General features: G+C 41.4%; 1 protein-coding gene across 1 annotated transcript; it reads left to right on the forward strand.

Annotated features, from left to right (window-relative positions):
• Nucleotides 1–416: 416 nt before the first annotated feature.
• On the forward strand, nucleotides 417–16,879 carry LOC137025348 (junctional adhesion molecule-like). The gene is made up of 8 exons (XM_067393341.1): nucleotides 417–523; nucleotides 1,346–1,650; nucleotides 1,876–2,193; nucleotides 2,308–2,460; nucleotides 15,216–15,293; nucleotides 15,476–15,540; nucleotides 15,628–15,771; nucleotides 16,384–16,879. The coding sequence occupies exons 1-7, from the start codon at nucleotides 417–419 to the stop codon at nucleotides 15,739–15,741; spliced, it is 1,140 nt and encodes a 379-aa protein (XP_067249442.1). The 3' UTR covers nucleotides 15,742–15,771; nucleotides 16,384–16,879.
• Nucleotides 16,880–17,696: the final 817 nt, after the last annotated feature.

The raw sequence follows: 17,696 nt of genomic DNA on the forward strand, positions 1-17,696 counted from the left end.
ATCATTTACGTTATATTAAGCCATACAAGTCTTAACACCGGGTGTTCCCTTTATGGAATCAACTGTATGTATTTGTGTGTGTGAAGGCGTCTGTGGTTTCATGTACAAAGCGACACTGCAAGAGCTACTGATCTGCTTCACTTTTTACACAACAAACATTGCAAAGATGAGCTCATAAAACAGAGTATAATAAATAAAAAAACGGGCAAGTCAGAAGCATTTTCATGAGAACCTGGAGAAATAACTGTGGCTTATTTTAGTTTTAGACATGAGGTCAATCATGACCTATGACAGTGTTTTTTATTTATGACTCATTTGATGATTTATATAAAGAATATTTGACCCCACACCACCAATATAGTCCTGTTTGATTATTTGCTTACATATTGCTTAAATACGGGGAAAAAAATACAGAGATGTATCATGAAACAGGAAGTTGGAGTTTCAGAAAAGAGCTAACAGGAACTAAAAAAGAAAAGAAAAAAGACAGAGTCCACACAAAACAGAGTCGTGCCATTAGTGAGTGAGAACCAGTCATGAGGGACAATTTATATCTTTTCTTCTTTATGATTCAGTTTAGTTCTGGTAAGTTCAGGCTTTTATTGATTTATCTTTTAATTTATGAGGAACTGTTGTGAGATCAGTGTGATGTAGTTGTAGTTATTTAAAACATCAGTTTAAAACATATCTAAAAACATTTTTTTTAAATAAAGCATCTTTTAAGATTTTTTTTTTTTTTGTAGTTCTTCTAAGATAGGACTGTGTCTGTTCACACATACAGAACGTTGAATTCATTTGTCAATTGCAGAGATATTCAAACTGAAATGGTCTTTGAATTCCTAAAAGATGAAAAAGACATTTTGGTTGTTGTATAATAAATCAGGAGGGCAGCTTCTTTTTTTCTTTAATAGTGAAATAATGCATACAGAAACTAAAAAATTGTATTTGTGTAAAACATTTTTATATATATATATATATATATAACTTTTTTATATAAATAAAACAATGTGATGAGATTTGAGCAACATTGTCTTTCTATGTTCATTAAAAGTCACTAAGGTTTGAATGAAGGCCATCACAACATTTTCAAAATCATGTTCATTTACATTAACATAACTTACATTGTGTTAAACTACAAGTTTCTGATCAAAAATCCTTCAGAGATGAAGTTGTTGATATTAAATGTCCAGTTCGTTCAAAGAAGAGAATTACTGTGAGATCTAATAAACACAATAAAGTGCTGCTCATGAACACAAACCTGAAGCTCTTCTCAGCTTTTTCCTGATTATTATATATTCCAGTAAAGCCCATTTGTAAGTTTTTGACAAACTCTCTTGTTTTCAAGCTGTATTCTTTCAAATGAGCGGCAGACAATATACATAACAGGATACACAGATGGATCAGTGGTGCTGCCCTGCTCCTGCGCTCATCCTCAGTCTACAGTCAACACATTCACATGGCAGTTTCTTGGCAGTGGACAACAAAGAATTCCAGTATTTGAGGATGAGAAGTACAGTGGCAGACGTGTGCTGTTTAATGAAAGTTCTCCACAAAATCTGTCTCTTCTCATTTCTGACCTCAGAAAGGAAGATCAAGGGTACTATAGATGTGAGACTAAACAATCTACATCCATTCATTTAGCAGTGAAGGGTAATGATGCTTCTTCTGGAAATGTGAATCGCTCTTGTTAGACATGATTGACAGCTCAGGAATAGACATTCAATTGTTCTTTTTATAAAATTATTATTTGAAAATAAAGAAATTTGCAGAACCAGTGACAGACTTTAAATTGTACATTCACTGACCTTTGACTTTCACTTGTTCTTACTACAATGTGGGTCATTCATGGCTTTTTTCTTGTATTAATATTTTTAGGCTGTGATTTGGTTCAGAGCACAGAGAAACTGAATGAGGTGACTGGATATGCAGGAGAGTCTGTGGTTCTGCCCTGCTCATGCTCTGAACTACTGGCTAAACCTGAACAGATACAATGGAGGTATTTTGTAGAAAACACTTTTAAGGAAATTTACCCAAATGAAAAGACTGAGAGGCACAAGAACAGAGTCAAACTGTTGAATCAAACATCTCCAGGAAATCTCTCTCTACACATATCAGCACTGACCGCAGAGGACAAAGGAGACTATATTTGTTCTGTCTCATTTCAAAGAGTCACATACAGACTTCATGTTGAAGGTAGTTTTGTTCTGTGCTGATGTTACTTTGATCATCATTACTACTGATTTTATGAGGAATAAGGTAAACTTGTAGGATGACATGCTGTTTGCATTGTTATATTATCATTGACAGTTATTCTCAGGACAGAGAAACCACACATCCATACAGTTACTCTCGTGACAGAGAAACCACACATCCATACATCCATCAGTTTATCAACACTTCAACCTTCACACCAAACACAAGAACTTGAACCACCTCGACAACCACACCAAACACCTCAATGTAAGTCATTTTCATTATAATACAATTACAATATTTTATCATTATCTTCATCTTTTTTAAAAGTTCCCTATTGTCAGGAAATGACCACAGACAGAGGATCCAACTGCAAGTATACCAATATTTATTGACAGATTACGCTGTACAATAACTTCACTCCAAATGGACAGTCGATGCAGAGACTGAGACGTGCAGAAACGGAGGTGTGCAGTGCGTGAAGAGCTGGGTGGCGCAGGGCTGCAACGGGTATTGGAGACCAAGGATAATCCAACCCAGAAAGCAGGGCACACGACTACAGTCCAGAAATCCAGAAACCAGGGAGAGACAAACAGAGAGCACAACACCGGGACAGCCTGCAACAAACTGACAAAGACGACATGTAGAAACGCACATTATACAACACGCACTAACAAGACACGGCTGGCAACAGATCACAATCAGACCATAATGGGTGACGCCCACACAATCATTCACTCACACACGTACACACACAACAAACACACGAGGGCGAGTAAGTGAATCCATGAACCGTGACAGTACTCCCTCTCCTACGAGCGCCTCCTGGCGCTCCCAGGAGAGCCTACCTGTTGATTGTAATCATCAATAAGAGAGTGATCCAGGATGACCCAACTCCTCTCCTCCAGACCGTAACCTTCCCAGTCCACCAAGTACTGGAATCCACGTCCCCTTCACCTAGCGTCCAAGGAACCGGAACCGGAACCGGCGGATTAATGTTAGAATGAAAAACAGGTTTGATTTTAGATACGTGAAACACGGGATAAATTCTACGGTATGCTGGAGGGAATTTGAGGCGGACTGTCACTGGACTAAGAATCTTGGTGACAGTAAACGGGCCAATGAATTTGGGTGCCAACTTATTACATACGGAGCGGAATGTTCTTGGATGAAAACCACACTTTTTGACCGATGACGTATACGGGAGGCTTCAGCCGGTGGCGATCGGCCTGGGCCTTGGTGCGCGCTCCCACCTGAAAAAGAGTCTCCCGGGCTCTTCTCCACGTGTGGCGACACCACTGGACGAAGGCGTGAGCGGAGGGGACCACGACTTCGGATTCCAGACTAGGAAAGATAGGTGGCTGGTAACCTAGACTACACTGAAAAGGCGACAGGCCCATAGCTGACACTGGTAAAGAGTTGTGCGCGTATTCCACCCAAGGAAGCTGCTGTCTCCAGGAGGAAGGATTCTGAGCTACCTGACAACGCAACGTTCTCTCCAAATCCTGGTTGGCTCTCTCAGCTTGCCCGTTACTCTGGGGATGGAACTCAGACGACAAACTAACAGTCGCTCCCAGTAATCAACAAAATTCCTTCCAGAATTTGGAGGTAAAATGGGATCCCCTGTCAGAAACTATGTCCACCGGGAGGCCATGAATACGGAAGACGTGATTAATGACAGTAACCGCTGTCTCCTTGGCAGTAGGTAATTTGGGCAAGGGAATGAAATATGCCACCTTCAAGAACCGGTCCACTACGGTCAAAATCACCGTATTGCCCTGTGAAGGAGGGAGGCCTGTGACGAAATCTAGCGCTATGTGGGACCAGGGTCTCGAAGGGACAGACAATGGTTGAAGAAGCCCATCTGGGGAACGATTGGAAGTCTTACCACGAGCACAGACAGAGCAAGCCAAAACAAAATTGCGAACGTCGTGAGCCATGCAGGGCCACCAGAATCGTTGCTTAACCAAAAAATTGGTACGACTAACCCCTGGATGACAAGCCAGATTGGAATCATGGCCCCATCGGATAACGTCTGAACGTAACCTCTCTGGCACAAATAATCTCAATGAGTCTCTCAGGTAAAATACACTACTCGGGAGTGGACGGGCGCTCGGAACGATCAAAAACACGAGATAAAGCATCGGGCTTGATGTTTTTAGACCTGGGACGATATGATAGAGAAAAATCGAAACGACCGAAAAACAGAGCCCACCGAGCCTGCCTAGAGTTTAGTCGTTTAGCGGATCTAATGTACTCCAAGTTCTTATGATCTGTCCAGACGATGAAAGGTACCCCCGATCCCTCCAACCAGTGACGCCATTCTTCCAAAGCTAATTTGACCGCCAGCAGCTCCCTGTTACCATTGTCGTAATTACGTTCGGCAGCAGATAAACAATGAGAAAAAAAACGTGCAAGGGTGCATCTTATCGTCCGCGGCGGCGCGCTGGGATAGCACTGCACCTACCCCCACCTCTGACGCATCAACCTCCACCACAAACTGACGTGAAGGATCAGGGGCGACAAGAATGGGAGCCGAAACAAAACGGTTCTTTAGGTTGGAAAATGCAGCCTCAGCTGCATTAGACCACCTGAACGCCGTTGCGGTGGAGGTTAAGGCAGTCAGAGGAGCAGCTAGTTGGCTGAAATTGTGAATAAAACGGTGGTAAAAATTGGCGAATCCCAAAAACCTCTGCAGGGCCTTGCGGGAATCTGGGATTGGCCAATCCACCACAGCCTTAACCCTGTCAGGGTCCATGCGCACCCCCTCAGACGACACGATATACCCCAAAAATGGAACTGACTGTGCATGAAAAACGCTCTTCTCCGCCTTGACAAAAAGCCCATTCTCTAGCAGCCTCTGGAGCACTCGTCTGACATGTTGCACATGTTCCTGGAGAGAAGAAGAAAATATCAATATGTCATCCAGGTAGACATAAATTAACTGATCGACCATGTCTCTCAACACGTCATTAACGAGTGCTTGGAACACAGCGGGTGAGTTGGAAAGGCTGAAAGGCATAACCAAGTATTCAAAGTGCCCTCTAGGGGTGATAAAAGCCGTCTTCCACTCATCCCCCTCCCTAATGTGAACCAAATGATAAGCGTTGCGCAGGTCTAATTTCGTGAAAAGAGACGCGCCCTGCAGCCGTTCAAAGGCAGAAGACATCAACGGCAAAGGATAAGTATTCTTTACTGTGATGTTGTTCAGTCCTCTGTAATCAATGCACGGCCGCAGTGACCCATCCTTCTTACCCATGAAAAAAAAAAACTTGCCCCCGCGGGAGACGAGGAAGGGCGGATGATCCCAGCTGCCAGAGAATCAGAAATGTATTTCTCCATGACCTCCCTTTCTGGATTAGAAAGTGAATATAACTTGCCTTTAGGTGGAGAAGACCCTGGCACTAACTCTATAGCACAGTCGTAGGGACGATGCGTAGGGAGAGAAGCAGCCCGGGACTTACTGAACACTTCCTTCAGGTCGAGATACTCCTCAGGCACGTTTGACAGATTCACCGACTCCTCCTGCAACACAGAACGAGACACAGAACAACAAGCAGACAACAAACAAGACGCATGACAGTGATTGCTCCACTCCGCCACCGAACCCTGGCCCCACTTGATCCTGGGCTTGTGTCTCACCAGCCACGGATGTCTCAAGACGACCGGATGAAGTGGAGATCTAGAGATGAAAAATGACAACTGTTCAGTGTGATTACCGGATGTGATGACGGTTAACGGCTCCGTGTTGTAGGGAAAACACCCTAGGAAGTAAAATTAGCTCAAATGAATAAAGAGTTGTTTAGATTACGACCGAGCAACTGATTCGTCCAGCGTTCATTTGCTCGAGCCGTAATAAGCTCTTGTAACGGATATAAATATCCAACAATCGTGAAAACACTGATTAGAGCATGGTAACTTAAAATCGACAGTTTAAGACATTACATTTTAGAATCACATAATACAAGACACTTTCTTTTTAAAATCTACAAGAGATTTTATTTATTCTAACACAAACTAATCTAACACAAACACACGCACATACACACACATACATTCATACGCGTCGCAGTAAGAAGGAAATGAGAGAAAGAGATTTGAAAGAGAGAGAGAGAGAGAGATATGATTAACAGAATTCCTATCAATGCATTTCAAAGACCCGAACGAACCATGAATCATTAATTTAAATGCACCAGTTCAGTTTTTATCTGGAGGTACTTGCTTGCGTTGACTTAAAGGTGAATTTCCCTCGTTGTGCAGAGAAGGGTTTCCCAAGTCGATCATTGGTCCAGGTCAGGTCCGTGTGGAACAATGAAAGGAAGTCTCTTTGTCGCTGGAGTTGGAGCGGCAAAAGTCGTTGGTTGAACTTTGCGGCGAAAGTTAGGACACAAGACTTTCAGCGGTAAAGGAAAATTAAGTAAAAGAAAAGAAAAGTGAGTGAAGGTTGGATGGCTTGAATGAGCGGCTTGTCTGTTCTTCTTGTTACTCCATTGTTCTTGGTACTTGTCTTGGCTTCTTTTCCCAGAACTCACCAACTCCGTTCACTATCTTGCAATATGACCATTTAAACTTAGTTGTTTGTCACACCTCAGAAGAGTTCTGGCCAATCAGACATTGTCCTGTTTCAAGAGGGCCTTCCTCTGCCCCCAATAAAACATAGGTGTTACATCCTGGTCTGTCTCTGCTTTAGCAGAGTGCCATTTTAACATAATTTCTATTAAATGGAATATGATACATTTTAAACAGATTTCATTCAAGCCATAATTTAAGAAAGATGAAAAGAAATAAATCAAGTCCAAATAAGGCATACTTTCAGTCATTCAGTCAAGAGTTAACACATTTACATGAATTGTGAGTGTTCTAAAGCATAACTTTTTACAGGTAGTACTTGTGGACACATAATGCAAAATGTATGTAGTTAAAAGATGTTTGAGAAGTCCATTAAAATTGTTGGAACAATTTTGATGCAGTTTTATTTGTAGAACAGTCTCTTTGGTTTTTCTGTGAAGTAAGGAAGCAAAAGGGTCTGCATTTTCTCTCTGTTTCTTTGCTCTGGTGATCAAAGAAACTTTATCTTCTTGGGTGACCCTTTGGTTTGTCACTTCTCCTGCTATCAGGAAGCATAGTGTGTCGTAAAAATAATCAGCATTGGTTCTCTCTGTAGACGAGCCGGAGCCGAAACCTCGATTCTGAATTAGAATTATGTTTTGAAAGAATCATCTGAATGATTCATTTGTCTGGTTCGTCCACAGTTCCTACAGTGTCATGTGTGATTGTGGGTAACTTCTGTCCGTTAAGGGCGAGAACAGATATGGCATGTTCCAGGGGGTGAATGGGTATGTGCAGCGTGGTCCATGATGCTACCCTCTGCCCCCGAGTCAACCAGAACCTGGCAGATGCGATGCCCCGATACCCATTGCAGTCTCACCGGGAGGAGCGTCGCAGACGAGGATTTCTCCAGGGAAAGACCACCTGACAGTAACCTCGGTCCTACTGTCGGCTCTGCCTTTTACGGGACATTCCTTTAGAAAATGTCCTGCTCCACCACAGTATAAACATAGTCCCTTCTCCCTCCGGTGTATCCTCTCCTCCCGGGAGAGCCGAGCTCTACCCACCTGCATGGGTTCATGATCGAACGGGGGACCGACCGTGTTACCTCCGCTGGCTCCCATCTCCTCCAGTTCTTCAAAACGCACTACTGGCCTCTTACGCTCCGCGCATTCTTGTAAACGGGCATCCACTCATAGCGCAAGCTCAATAAGTCCATTGAGACTGGTGGGCAAATCCAACGGGCAGATTTCCTGTTGAACACGGTTGGCCAACCCATGCAGGAACATATCCCACTGCGCCTCCTCGTTCCACTTGCATTCCGCCGCCAGGGTGCGGAACTCGATGGCGTAGTCAGAAACTGGTCGAATTCCCTCCCGCAGGTCTGCGAGCGGCCTCCCGTCCCACCACTGAACGGTCGAACACCCGCCTCATTTCCTGCGACAGGGCGTGGAACGAGGAGCTGCACAGATGGTCGTTCTCCCACAATGCTGCGCGTCCCGTCAATAGCGTCATGACCAACGCTACTTTAGACTCCTCAGAAGAAAATGTATTAGGTTGCAAAAAGAAATAAATAGAGCACTTCGTTAAAAAAGCTCTACAAGCATCTGGTTCTCCAGCATACCTCTCTGGTGCAGGAATACGTGGTTCTTGTTGACTGCTGATGTTGGCGGATGGGTGGGGAACAGACGGTGGAGCTGGCGCAGTGGGAGATGAGAGATGTAAAACCTGGGTAGAAAGCTCAGCCACCTGCGCCACCAACGCCTGAACAGCACGAGCAGTGGCCATCACTTGCTCGTCCTGCTGATCCATCCGTTGAGCGCTCTTGCTCAAATACTCCTGAAGATCCGACGACCTTGCTGGATCCATTTTTGGTCAGTTCGTTCTGTCAGGAAATGAACACAGACAGAGGATCCAACTGCAAGTATAACAATATTTATTGACAGAATACGCTGTACAATAACTTCACTCCAAATGGACAGTCGATGCAGAGACTGAGACATGCAGAAATGGTGGTATGCAGAGCGTGAAGAGCTGGGTGGCGCAGGGCTGCAACGGGTATCAGAGACCAAGGATAATCCAACCCAGAAAGCAGGGCACACGACGACAGTCCAGAAATCCAGAAACCAGGGAGAGACAAACAGAGAGCACGACACCGGGACAGCCTACAACGAACTGACAAAGACGACATGTAGACACGCACATTATACAACACGCACTAACAAGACACGGCTGGCAACAGATTACAATCAGACCATAATGGGTGACGCCCACACAATCATTCACTCACACACGTACACACACAACAAGCACACAAGGGCGAGTAAGTGAATCCATGAACCGTGACACCTATGTAACTTTTTTATAAAAATTACCAAAATTTAAATAATGGGTCAATACATCATCAACCGTTACAAAAAGTGTCTCTGTCTTACCCTGATTCACTATGGTAAGCCTATTACAAGTGTTTATATTTTAGAACTGTCTGGATGGATTTCACTGATTTCACCAAGTACATGTTCCTGGATCAACATCTTTGTTGATCCTGGATCAACTTTCCAATCAACTAATCAGATTTGAGGGACAAGTTTCAGTCAAGTTTAAGGTACAACCAGGGTTAGGTGCTTCTACATCAGTGTTATTCATCTAAATATATCTTATAGGGTTAGATTTAGGACTAGGTTTATGGTTTGGATTAATTTTTTTGACAGGAATGTTCCTAGATCAACAAAATATGTTGACACAGGAATGCGTTTAACACATAGACTGTAAAAAACATGGACGTAATGTCTGTGACATCACCCTTAGATTTCTGAAGAGCATTTTTTTAAGCGAAAATGAGGCTGCTCCCATCTTGGTAGAGCGTCACTCCCAGATAACTGAAAATGGGCAGAGAGGTGGGACGTGGTTTAAACTGAGGTGCCTGATTACGAAAACCAAGCACGCCTAGCTCGACATGATCATGTTAGCAGGCAAAGGAGCTATCTATCTATCTTAGATACTATCTAAAATATTAATAAAGAGAACAAGTTATAACATTAGAAAATTCTAAAGGTCGATCTACGGTGTCTTTATTACAGTGTAGATCAGTGGTTCTCAACCCACAATTTAAAAAAATAATTATAGCATTACAATTTATTTTTGTTTTTAAATTTAAATTAAAGTGAATTAAACAAATGTAAATGAGCTATAATGCTATATTTGTCATATAAAACAATTTTGGTGAGCATTTATTATTTTCAGACATTCAGGCAATGTAATGACGCAATCACTCAGTTAACGAGCGCTTACAAGCCGGCGCTTTGGAAGAATTCAAACAGTAGCCTATATTTTTGCAAATTTAGTGATCAAAACGATCAACTTTGTTATCAGAAGAGAAAAACTAAATGTGGAACATACAATGAAGGAACACATGCAAACAAGAAGAGTCGCAGCATCAGCAGCAAAGAAGAATGGAATAATCAGTTTGCTGAGTGAGATGTGCAGCCTTCCTGTTTTCTCTGTAGTAAAGCACTAACTTGACAAGCAAAACCAACAATTTCAAAAGACTGAACTGTGAATTCGATGTATTTGTTAAGCCCTATTCGGACGGGACTAGTTTTCCAAACGACGTTTGAGTAACAATTCTTATCAACCTACGTCTGTGATTTTATGTACGGATTCGGACGGGACTAACATCTCCGTGTTTATTACCGAGGTAGAGTGTCTGTGTTTTACATGTGGGCATTTCAGAAGATCACGTGTTCAGAATGCGTGGATTGCGTATGGTCATACATTTATCATCATGATTTAATAGAACTGGGTTCTTATAATAAACCCACTGGAATAAAAAGTTTTAACTTATATAATTTACACGTTATGTAATTAAGTACAGAAATGAAAGTAATTGTAACAATGTTCGTAAGTAAGGAGGGAAGAGGACAGGGTCGGCAGGTGACTACTGGCTGTTTATTGACACCAAAAATAATAAAGTCACAAAACAGTGTGCAAACAGGCACAAAACAATCAACTTAATCGTCAGACTTCACTCCAGCAGCAGACAGACATCCAGGAGTGGGGAAACAGCCAGTAGTCCTTCTCTCTCTCGCAGGCTCCTGTTTCTCCTGGCGTTAAATACTCTCTCCACGCCAATTACTGAAACAAGAGACAGGTGTTTAATATTTGTGTCTAATCCACTCAGACACCGCGCGTCTCCTCCCTCTCTCTCCCGCTGCAGACTCCGCTGAACCACGCCCCCCCTGCCACAGTAATCTTACCTGAAACTGATATTACAGTAGCCAGTCTTAACAGTTTACGTGATTTGGCTCTTCTACATCCATTATCGGTGCGCAAAAAGCAGAAACTTGAATACCGGCGCGATAGCAAGAGATTGTACGGTAGTTCACGCTGACCAAAACACACAAGAAAAAGCGTTTTGGAAAAAACATTTTCGGAAATCACAGACATTCGCATTCGGACGGGATTAGATTTCTTTGAGGACCGCCGAGTTTGACGAAAAACAGTAATTTGCTCTGGAATTTTTACAGAGGTCGTGTGAGAAAAAGACAGACATGGCAGATTCGGACGGGATTAAAATCTCAAAGTACGTCTGTGAAACAGAAATTTCTCTAACGTCCCCCTGTGAAACTAGTCCTGTCCGAATAGGGCTTTAGATGTACTTGTATTTTAAATCAATAAAAAACAACCGCATTAGCGCACCCGCGTCTGGAATGAGCCCAACTCTGCGCGCACTCGCTGATCCGATGCTGCGCGAGGGATTGCGACATGACAGAATGCTTAATATCGTCAGAGATTGTAATTACAATGCGCTCAGTGTTGTTTGTAAAAAGAGCTGAGTAAAATTTTGCTTATTAAGGCATTAATGTGATTGTTTGGTGACTATTGCGATCCTGTTGAAGAGTCATAAAGTCATACAGAATTAAATAGCAACTTAAAGTGATTGTATAGTTTATGTATGATCATTGAGCATTACTATCTGATTATTATTGTAAAGCTAATGTCAGTAAGTTAGTTTTTATTTGCTATTTATTGTGTGCAACATCTAGGTATTATAATAGTATTATCTGCTAAATATCAATTCTAACATACCAGACAACTGCATACAATGTAATGATGAAACTGGTACATTGTTTCATTGTATGTGGCAGTGTAAAGAGTTACAGGTGTTCTGGAAGGTTTTGGATGTGATTTCTGAAATGACTGGAGAAAATATACCTTTGAACCCTAAGCTATGTTTATTGCATATATATCCTGAAAACAGCTCTGTTAACGCAAATATGCAGAAGCTTATAGAGGGTATGCATCGACGTCACTTTCCCGCCGAAAGCGCGCTCCCTCAGCTGTACTGAGTGGCAAAAGAGCCTACTGCGTTACTGGATTTAACAGGGGAAACTGCGAAAATGCGAGAAAAACAAACGAATTACACTAAAGGTTGGAATTGAATGTGTTCCTTACAACTTGTCAAATAAACCTAATCCATGGATATTGACATGCAGCCTGGAGTCATGTTTCCTGACATTTATATGTGCCTGATTTCGACGGCGGGGAAATACATAAAGCAAATCTGCCTGTGAATATTTTATATAACTACAATATCGGTAGGTTTAAATCCACGTAATCACTTATATCAATGTTATATCGTCATATTGTCCAGCCCTAAAACATATATAGTTTTATAGTATAGTTTTTGTCAGTGTTGTTTATTGAAAAACACCCAATTATGCAGAATATAAGATGGAAAATAATTAATTGATGAATTGTCAAACTAATATATAACAATACAATATTATTTTACCTCAAAATCCAACAATTTGACACAAAATGATAACTAAAACATGTTTCTCTGCCTGGAGTCGAGCTATTTCTGTGAATTGCAGTGATCCATTTGCTATATTCCCTGTTGCTTTCTGCAGTTTTTAAATATATACCTCAGGGTTTGTGTCAAAGCTTTGTACAGTCAATCACAAAGCTCTTTCCCGTTTTGGATGTGTTTTGTGTGTTTTTCGCGACATTCACGCTGAAAACTAATGCTGCTGCTCAAGGGGCTCGCACACCGGAAGCTCAGCGCCGCAACACATCTTTCAAATTCGAACGCATTGTTTTATTTTTTTTTTTCTGAGTCGTAGCTGGGCACCGCGGACAGGCGCCGAATGTCGCCGCCAGTGTGCGTACACTCATAACAATGCGTTCGAATTTTAAAGACGTGGCGAGGCGCTGAGCTTCACGTCCGGTGTGCGAGCCCCTTCAGTCTTTTGCCACTCAGTTGCCGTGACCACAGTCGTAACGGTCGACAGTGACGTCACGTGCTCTATAGATTTTAGCTTATTACAGGCCAAACTTGTAATTGCATTAGGGTGGAAAAATATTCAAAGACCTGTCCTTTCACAGTGGACAAAAGAGATGACTTATAATCTTGCTTTTGAAAAATTAACATATGTAACTAGACGTAAAGCAGATATTTTTTTAAAAGATATGGTCCTCTTTTGTACAATTTGTTAATAGGTAGACAGAGTGGAATGTGATGACTGTTGTTTTGAGATCAGTTGTTTTTATTTTGTATTTTTGATATTTATATATTCATTTATTCATTTTTATTTTTATTTCAACAACTTTTAGCCACATATTATTAGTTAATTTATGTGTACATGCATGTATATATGTGTATGTAAATGCACAGTTGTTGTTGTTTTTTTTTTTTTCCCCTTCTTCTGGGGGGGGGAGGGTTGAGTGGGGACAGTGTATTCTGTAACTGTATAATTCTATATTCTGAATTGTTCATGGGGGTTCTACAACAAAATCAATAAATACAGAGTGAAAAAAAACAAAGTATTATCTGCTAATACCATAACATTAAGTCTGATTGGTTTGCATTGATGACATCATATGTAAATTATATGCGGCCCGTGAGACTTGCACTTGGACCATTGTGCGGCCCACTGGGAAAAAAGGTTGAGAACCACTGGTATAGATGCTCCAGCACCAGTAATTGTAATTTGTGTTGGGTGTAAAAATAACACACAAAATCAAAACGAGACTTCATACCTTTGTAATGAAATAGCGATCGTGAGATGAATCCAATCTGTGGCACTTGGGTAAAATGTCCATTGAAAAAACAAAAAACAGTATTTTTTGTCCACAAAAGCATTAAATCCATGAAATATCGATATATTATCCATTATTTGCATCACATTTCCTCTGAATGATCTGCTCTCCATCGTTCTTCAAGAAATTATGCAACCTGAGCAGTGTTTATGTTGTAAAACTGTATATGGTCATATAATTCTCACAAACAAATGAGCCAACGTCCAAAGTATAATTTTTCAACATGCAGCAGTTTTAGTTATAATATCCAAGCAGTGCTGTCAGAGTTTTATATCCTCTCGCCATTCTCTGGTGAACAAAACTTTTAGCCAATGCCACGATCCAACAATGTGTGTTTATCTTCTGCATGCATGTACATGTACACAGACGCAAATCTGTCTTGAGTCTCGACCAATGCAGCAAGCCATATTATTTTACAATTGTACATATTATTTTACAATTGTACTAAATAATCCCGAAAAAAGCACAAACACGGCAGAGATGCCAAATTCAGCGGCTGGAATTAGCTGAGATGACGTGACAGCTCACAATTGTACCTGTCTCTCAAGTGACCACGCCCTTTATTATGCAGAACTTTAAGGCTTAATATAATTTAAATGGATGAGTTTTTTCCACTGTTAAGTTGGGCATTTTAACATGGGGGTCAATGAGATTCTGCTCTCTTTTGGAGCCTGTCCCTAGCGGCCAATCGATGAATTGCAGTTTAAGTCACTTCCACATTGGCTTCAAGAGAAACTGGGGGAGGTTGCCGCTTGGTCTAACCTGGCAAAATCAGGACGTGCCTTACACACATCACTCGCCTGTGTGTCTCTTCATATCCGTAAATAAAGAAAAGTTGCTCCGGCTACTTTGACACATGTATGGCGTGGAAGTAGCATAGGTTAGTTATCACAACGAGAAAGTTTGATATGGAGCACACTAAATCTCTAACCTCAGAGGAATTAGAACAGAGGAGTCTGCTGGCAAAAAGAGAATGAGACAGAGCTCGTAATAGAATGAGAATCAACATGGGCTTGGCTTTTCAGATTTGAAATGTTGTAAAAGCAATGAGGAGACGCCATTTTTATTACTCAACAAGTAAAGTTAGGTATTTTATTGAACAGATAAATTGCAATGTAGCTCTCTAACAGAGTTCTTTGTAAAGCATGATCTGTTGTAAAGGATCATATTAATTTGCACAGTCACGCAGAGTCAAAATACAACAAAAACAATGTTCTTATGCAAAATGTGTGAGTGCAGTTTTGTTTCTAACCAGCAGTTAAATAGTGTACATTTAATTGTGCGTGCAGCTTTTATTAAATGAAATTGTGAAATATTTGTACTAAATTTGAAAACATAAATGCATTTGTCATGAATTTCTGTCTTCTCAACAGATGTTTTCATTTTGTTGGGGGTGATTCTCTCAGTGCTATTACTGGCATTACTGGCATTAATCTACTGGAGATGCAGAGGTACGTGAACACAATCACACGTTCTTCACAGATATACTCGTAAATCACCAGCTAATGCAGCTGTAAACTCTCGAAACACTATAGAATAACGGGTACAAAACCAACGACTATTGAAAACCAACATTTAGATGAATTTCTCTGATGACATTAAAACATTCTGGCTAAAATGTTTTATGTTGTAGGAGGCAGAAATGTGAAAATGGTGACCAGGGATGAAGAAGAACTAAATAGAGAACAAGACAATCAGGTCAGCACAAACTCACTATTGCACAATGGTCACATAACTTCTCGAATACTGTGTCAGCAATCACCCCATCTTTTTCTCTTTCTCCAGGATGACGTGACGTATTCTGCTGTAGTCCATGTTAAAACTGCAGCCACACCAGCTCACATAGAGAGTGACCCAGCAGAGCACACTGAGTACGCCCCAATCAAAGTTAGACGCTAAACGTCAAGAAAGAATATAGTCAATTTAATGGTGAGCATTTTAAAGACATTGAAACAATCATGTACATTTTATTATTGAGGGTTTTGTGTAACTTCAGTTTAGGAAGAAAACCTGTTCATTGTTTGGAGGACCTTTCAGACCTTTCGGACCTTTTGTTTACCAAGTCAGCCTCATTGTTTTTTTGTTTTGTTTTTTTCATTTATTATTAGTATATTATTATTACTAATATGTTTTTATGTTTCACGTCTCTAGCCTTCTCCGAATACCCACACTTGCGGTCTTTGCACTTGACCACTTATCTATTTACATGACGCATTTCCTGTATTTGGCTCAAGTGTTCAAGTGGGCGTGAAGACTGCAAGTGTGTGTAGAATTTTTGATTGCCCGATGGGACACACTTATAGTGTTACAAAAAATGCAAGCGTTTACAGCTTTTATTATTATTTTCTTTAGTACTTTGCATTTTAAAATACACTTCTAAATGTCTGTTCAGTGGTCACTATGCAAATAACAGAAGACACTATTTTAAAATTGTGGTGCTTCTTTAAGTGATAAAAAGCAGTTGTAAATGTTGTACAAAATACATACAGCCCACTCATCTTTGCATCAATAAAATGTGCAATACTTTATTGTGACGAGCAGGGCGGGCGAGAGCCGTGAGGGAACGGGCCTTGAGTCTCTCACGGAGGAGCTCCGGGAGCATAAAAGGAGGAGCGACGACAGTGAAGGACGAGAGAAGACCAGGCCTGGACTTTATTTTATGTTTTATTATGTTTGTGTGGCCGGCAGACGTCCATGAGGTCTGCCGGGAATTACTTTCGTTTTGTTCTTTTTTTATTTTATATTAAGCTTTGTTTGAACGTTCACCGGTTCCCACCTCCTTCTTCCCGTATTTACGAACTGTGTTACATTAGTGCCGAAACCCGGGAGGAAGGAGGGACATGCTGTCAGAGAGCCCTCGCTGCTTAGGGGGATCGCGGTGCTGCTGAGTTCGGGCAGCGTGGGAGTGAAGACCGCGAGAGGCTGCCCGAGGAAGTGGTACTGGAGCCTTGTGAAAGGTGGGACGGAAACCCGGATGCTGTGCTCCTGGGACGAGGTGGGGTGGCTGCCGTCCTGGAGGGAGCGGAGGAGTTCCGTCGTCTGCCATGGGCCGCCGGTCGCTGAGACAGGCCCCCGGGGAGGAGTACCGTGAGGGTCTGCTGGCATTACTTTCGTTTTGTTCTTTGTTTATTTTATATTAAAGTTATGTTGAATGTTTGCCGGTTCCCGCCTCCTTCTTCCCATATTTACGAACTGTGTTACATTTATATTTTACTACCAAACTATATGTAATATATAATTAACTTACAGTTGAATGTTTTTCTTGACATCTCGGCATGTGAATTCCCAAACATAATGCATGATGGGATATGCTAGCCTCGAATACTGCTCAGAAGCGGTATTCAAGATAGTCTGGGTTTAGTGTGCGTTAAAGGCACTGCACTTGGGCATTTATAAGACATTGGACAGTCTTGCGCAATTACTTCCTGTTGCGTGCACGAGCTCTCAAGTGGCCAAGACCGCAAGTGTGGGTGTTTGGACAAGGCTTCTGTCTTTAATCCCATCAGAACCAGCAGGATCCTTCATATTATTGTATTTCCTTTTGCTTGAATTCTCTTTTTGGGTGTATTTATTTTATTTTTCCTGGGTAGAGAAATAACCTAGGTGTAGTCAGGGGTTTCTTTTTCTACTTTTAGCCAAAGGTTACATATACATCATTATAATTGCACTGAAAATTACAACAAATAAAGTATGTGGATATATACACACCATTTCTGTCTCTCATGAAGCCAATGTCAGCTTCAACATTTGTTTTATTTCTGTATTTGGGGCCTTTTCCACAAGTGAGGGAGGAAGTTTCCACAGATTTGTGAGGACACATTTGTCAGTGTCAATGTGTGTGAAGTTGTTCATTT

The sequence above is a fragment of the Chanodichthys erythropterus genome, chromosome 8 (assembly GCF_024489055.1).
Source record: "Chanodichthys erythropterus isolate Z2021 chromosome 8, ASM2448905v1, whole genome shotgun sequence".
NCBI lineage: Eukaryota > Metazoa > Chordata > Actinopteri > Cypriniformes > Xenocyprididae > Chanodichthys > Chanodichthys erythropterus.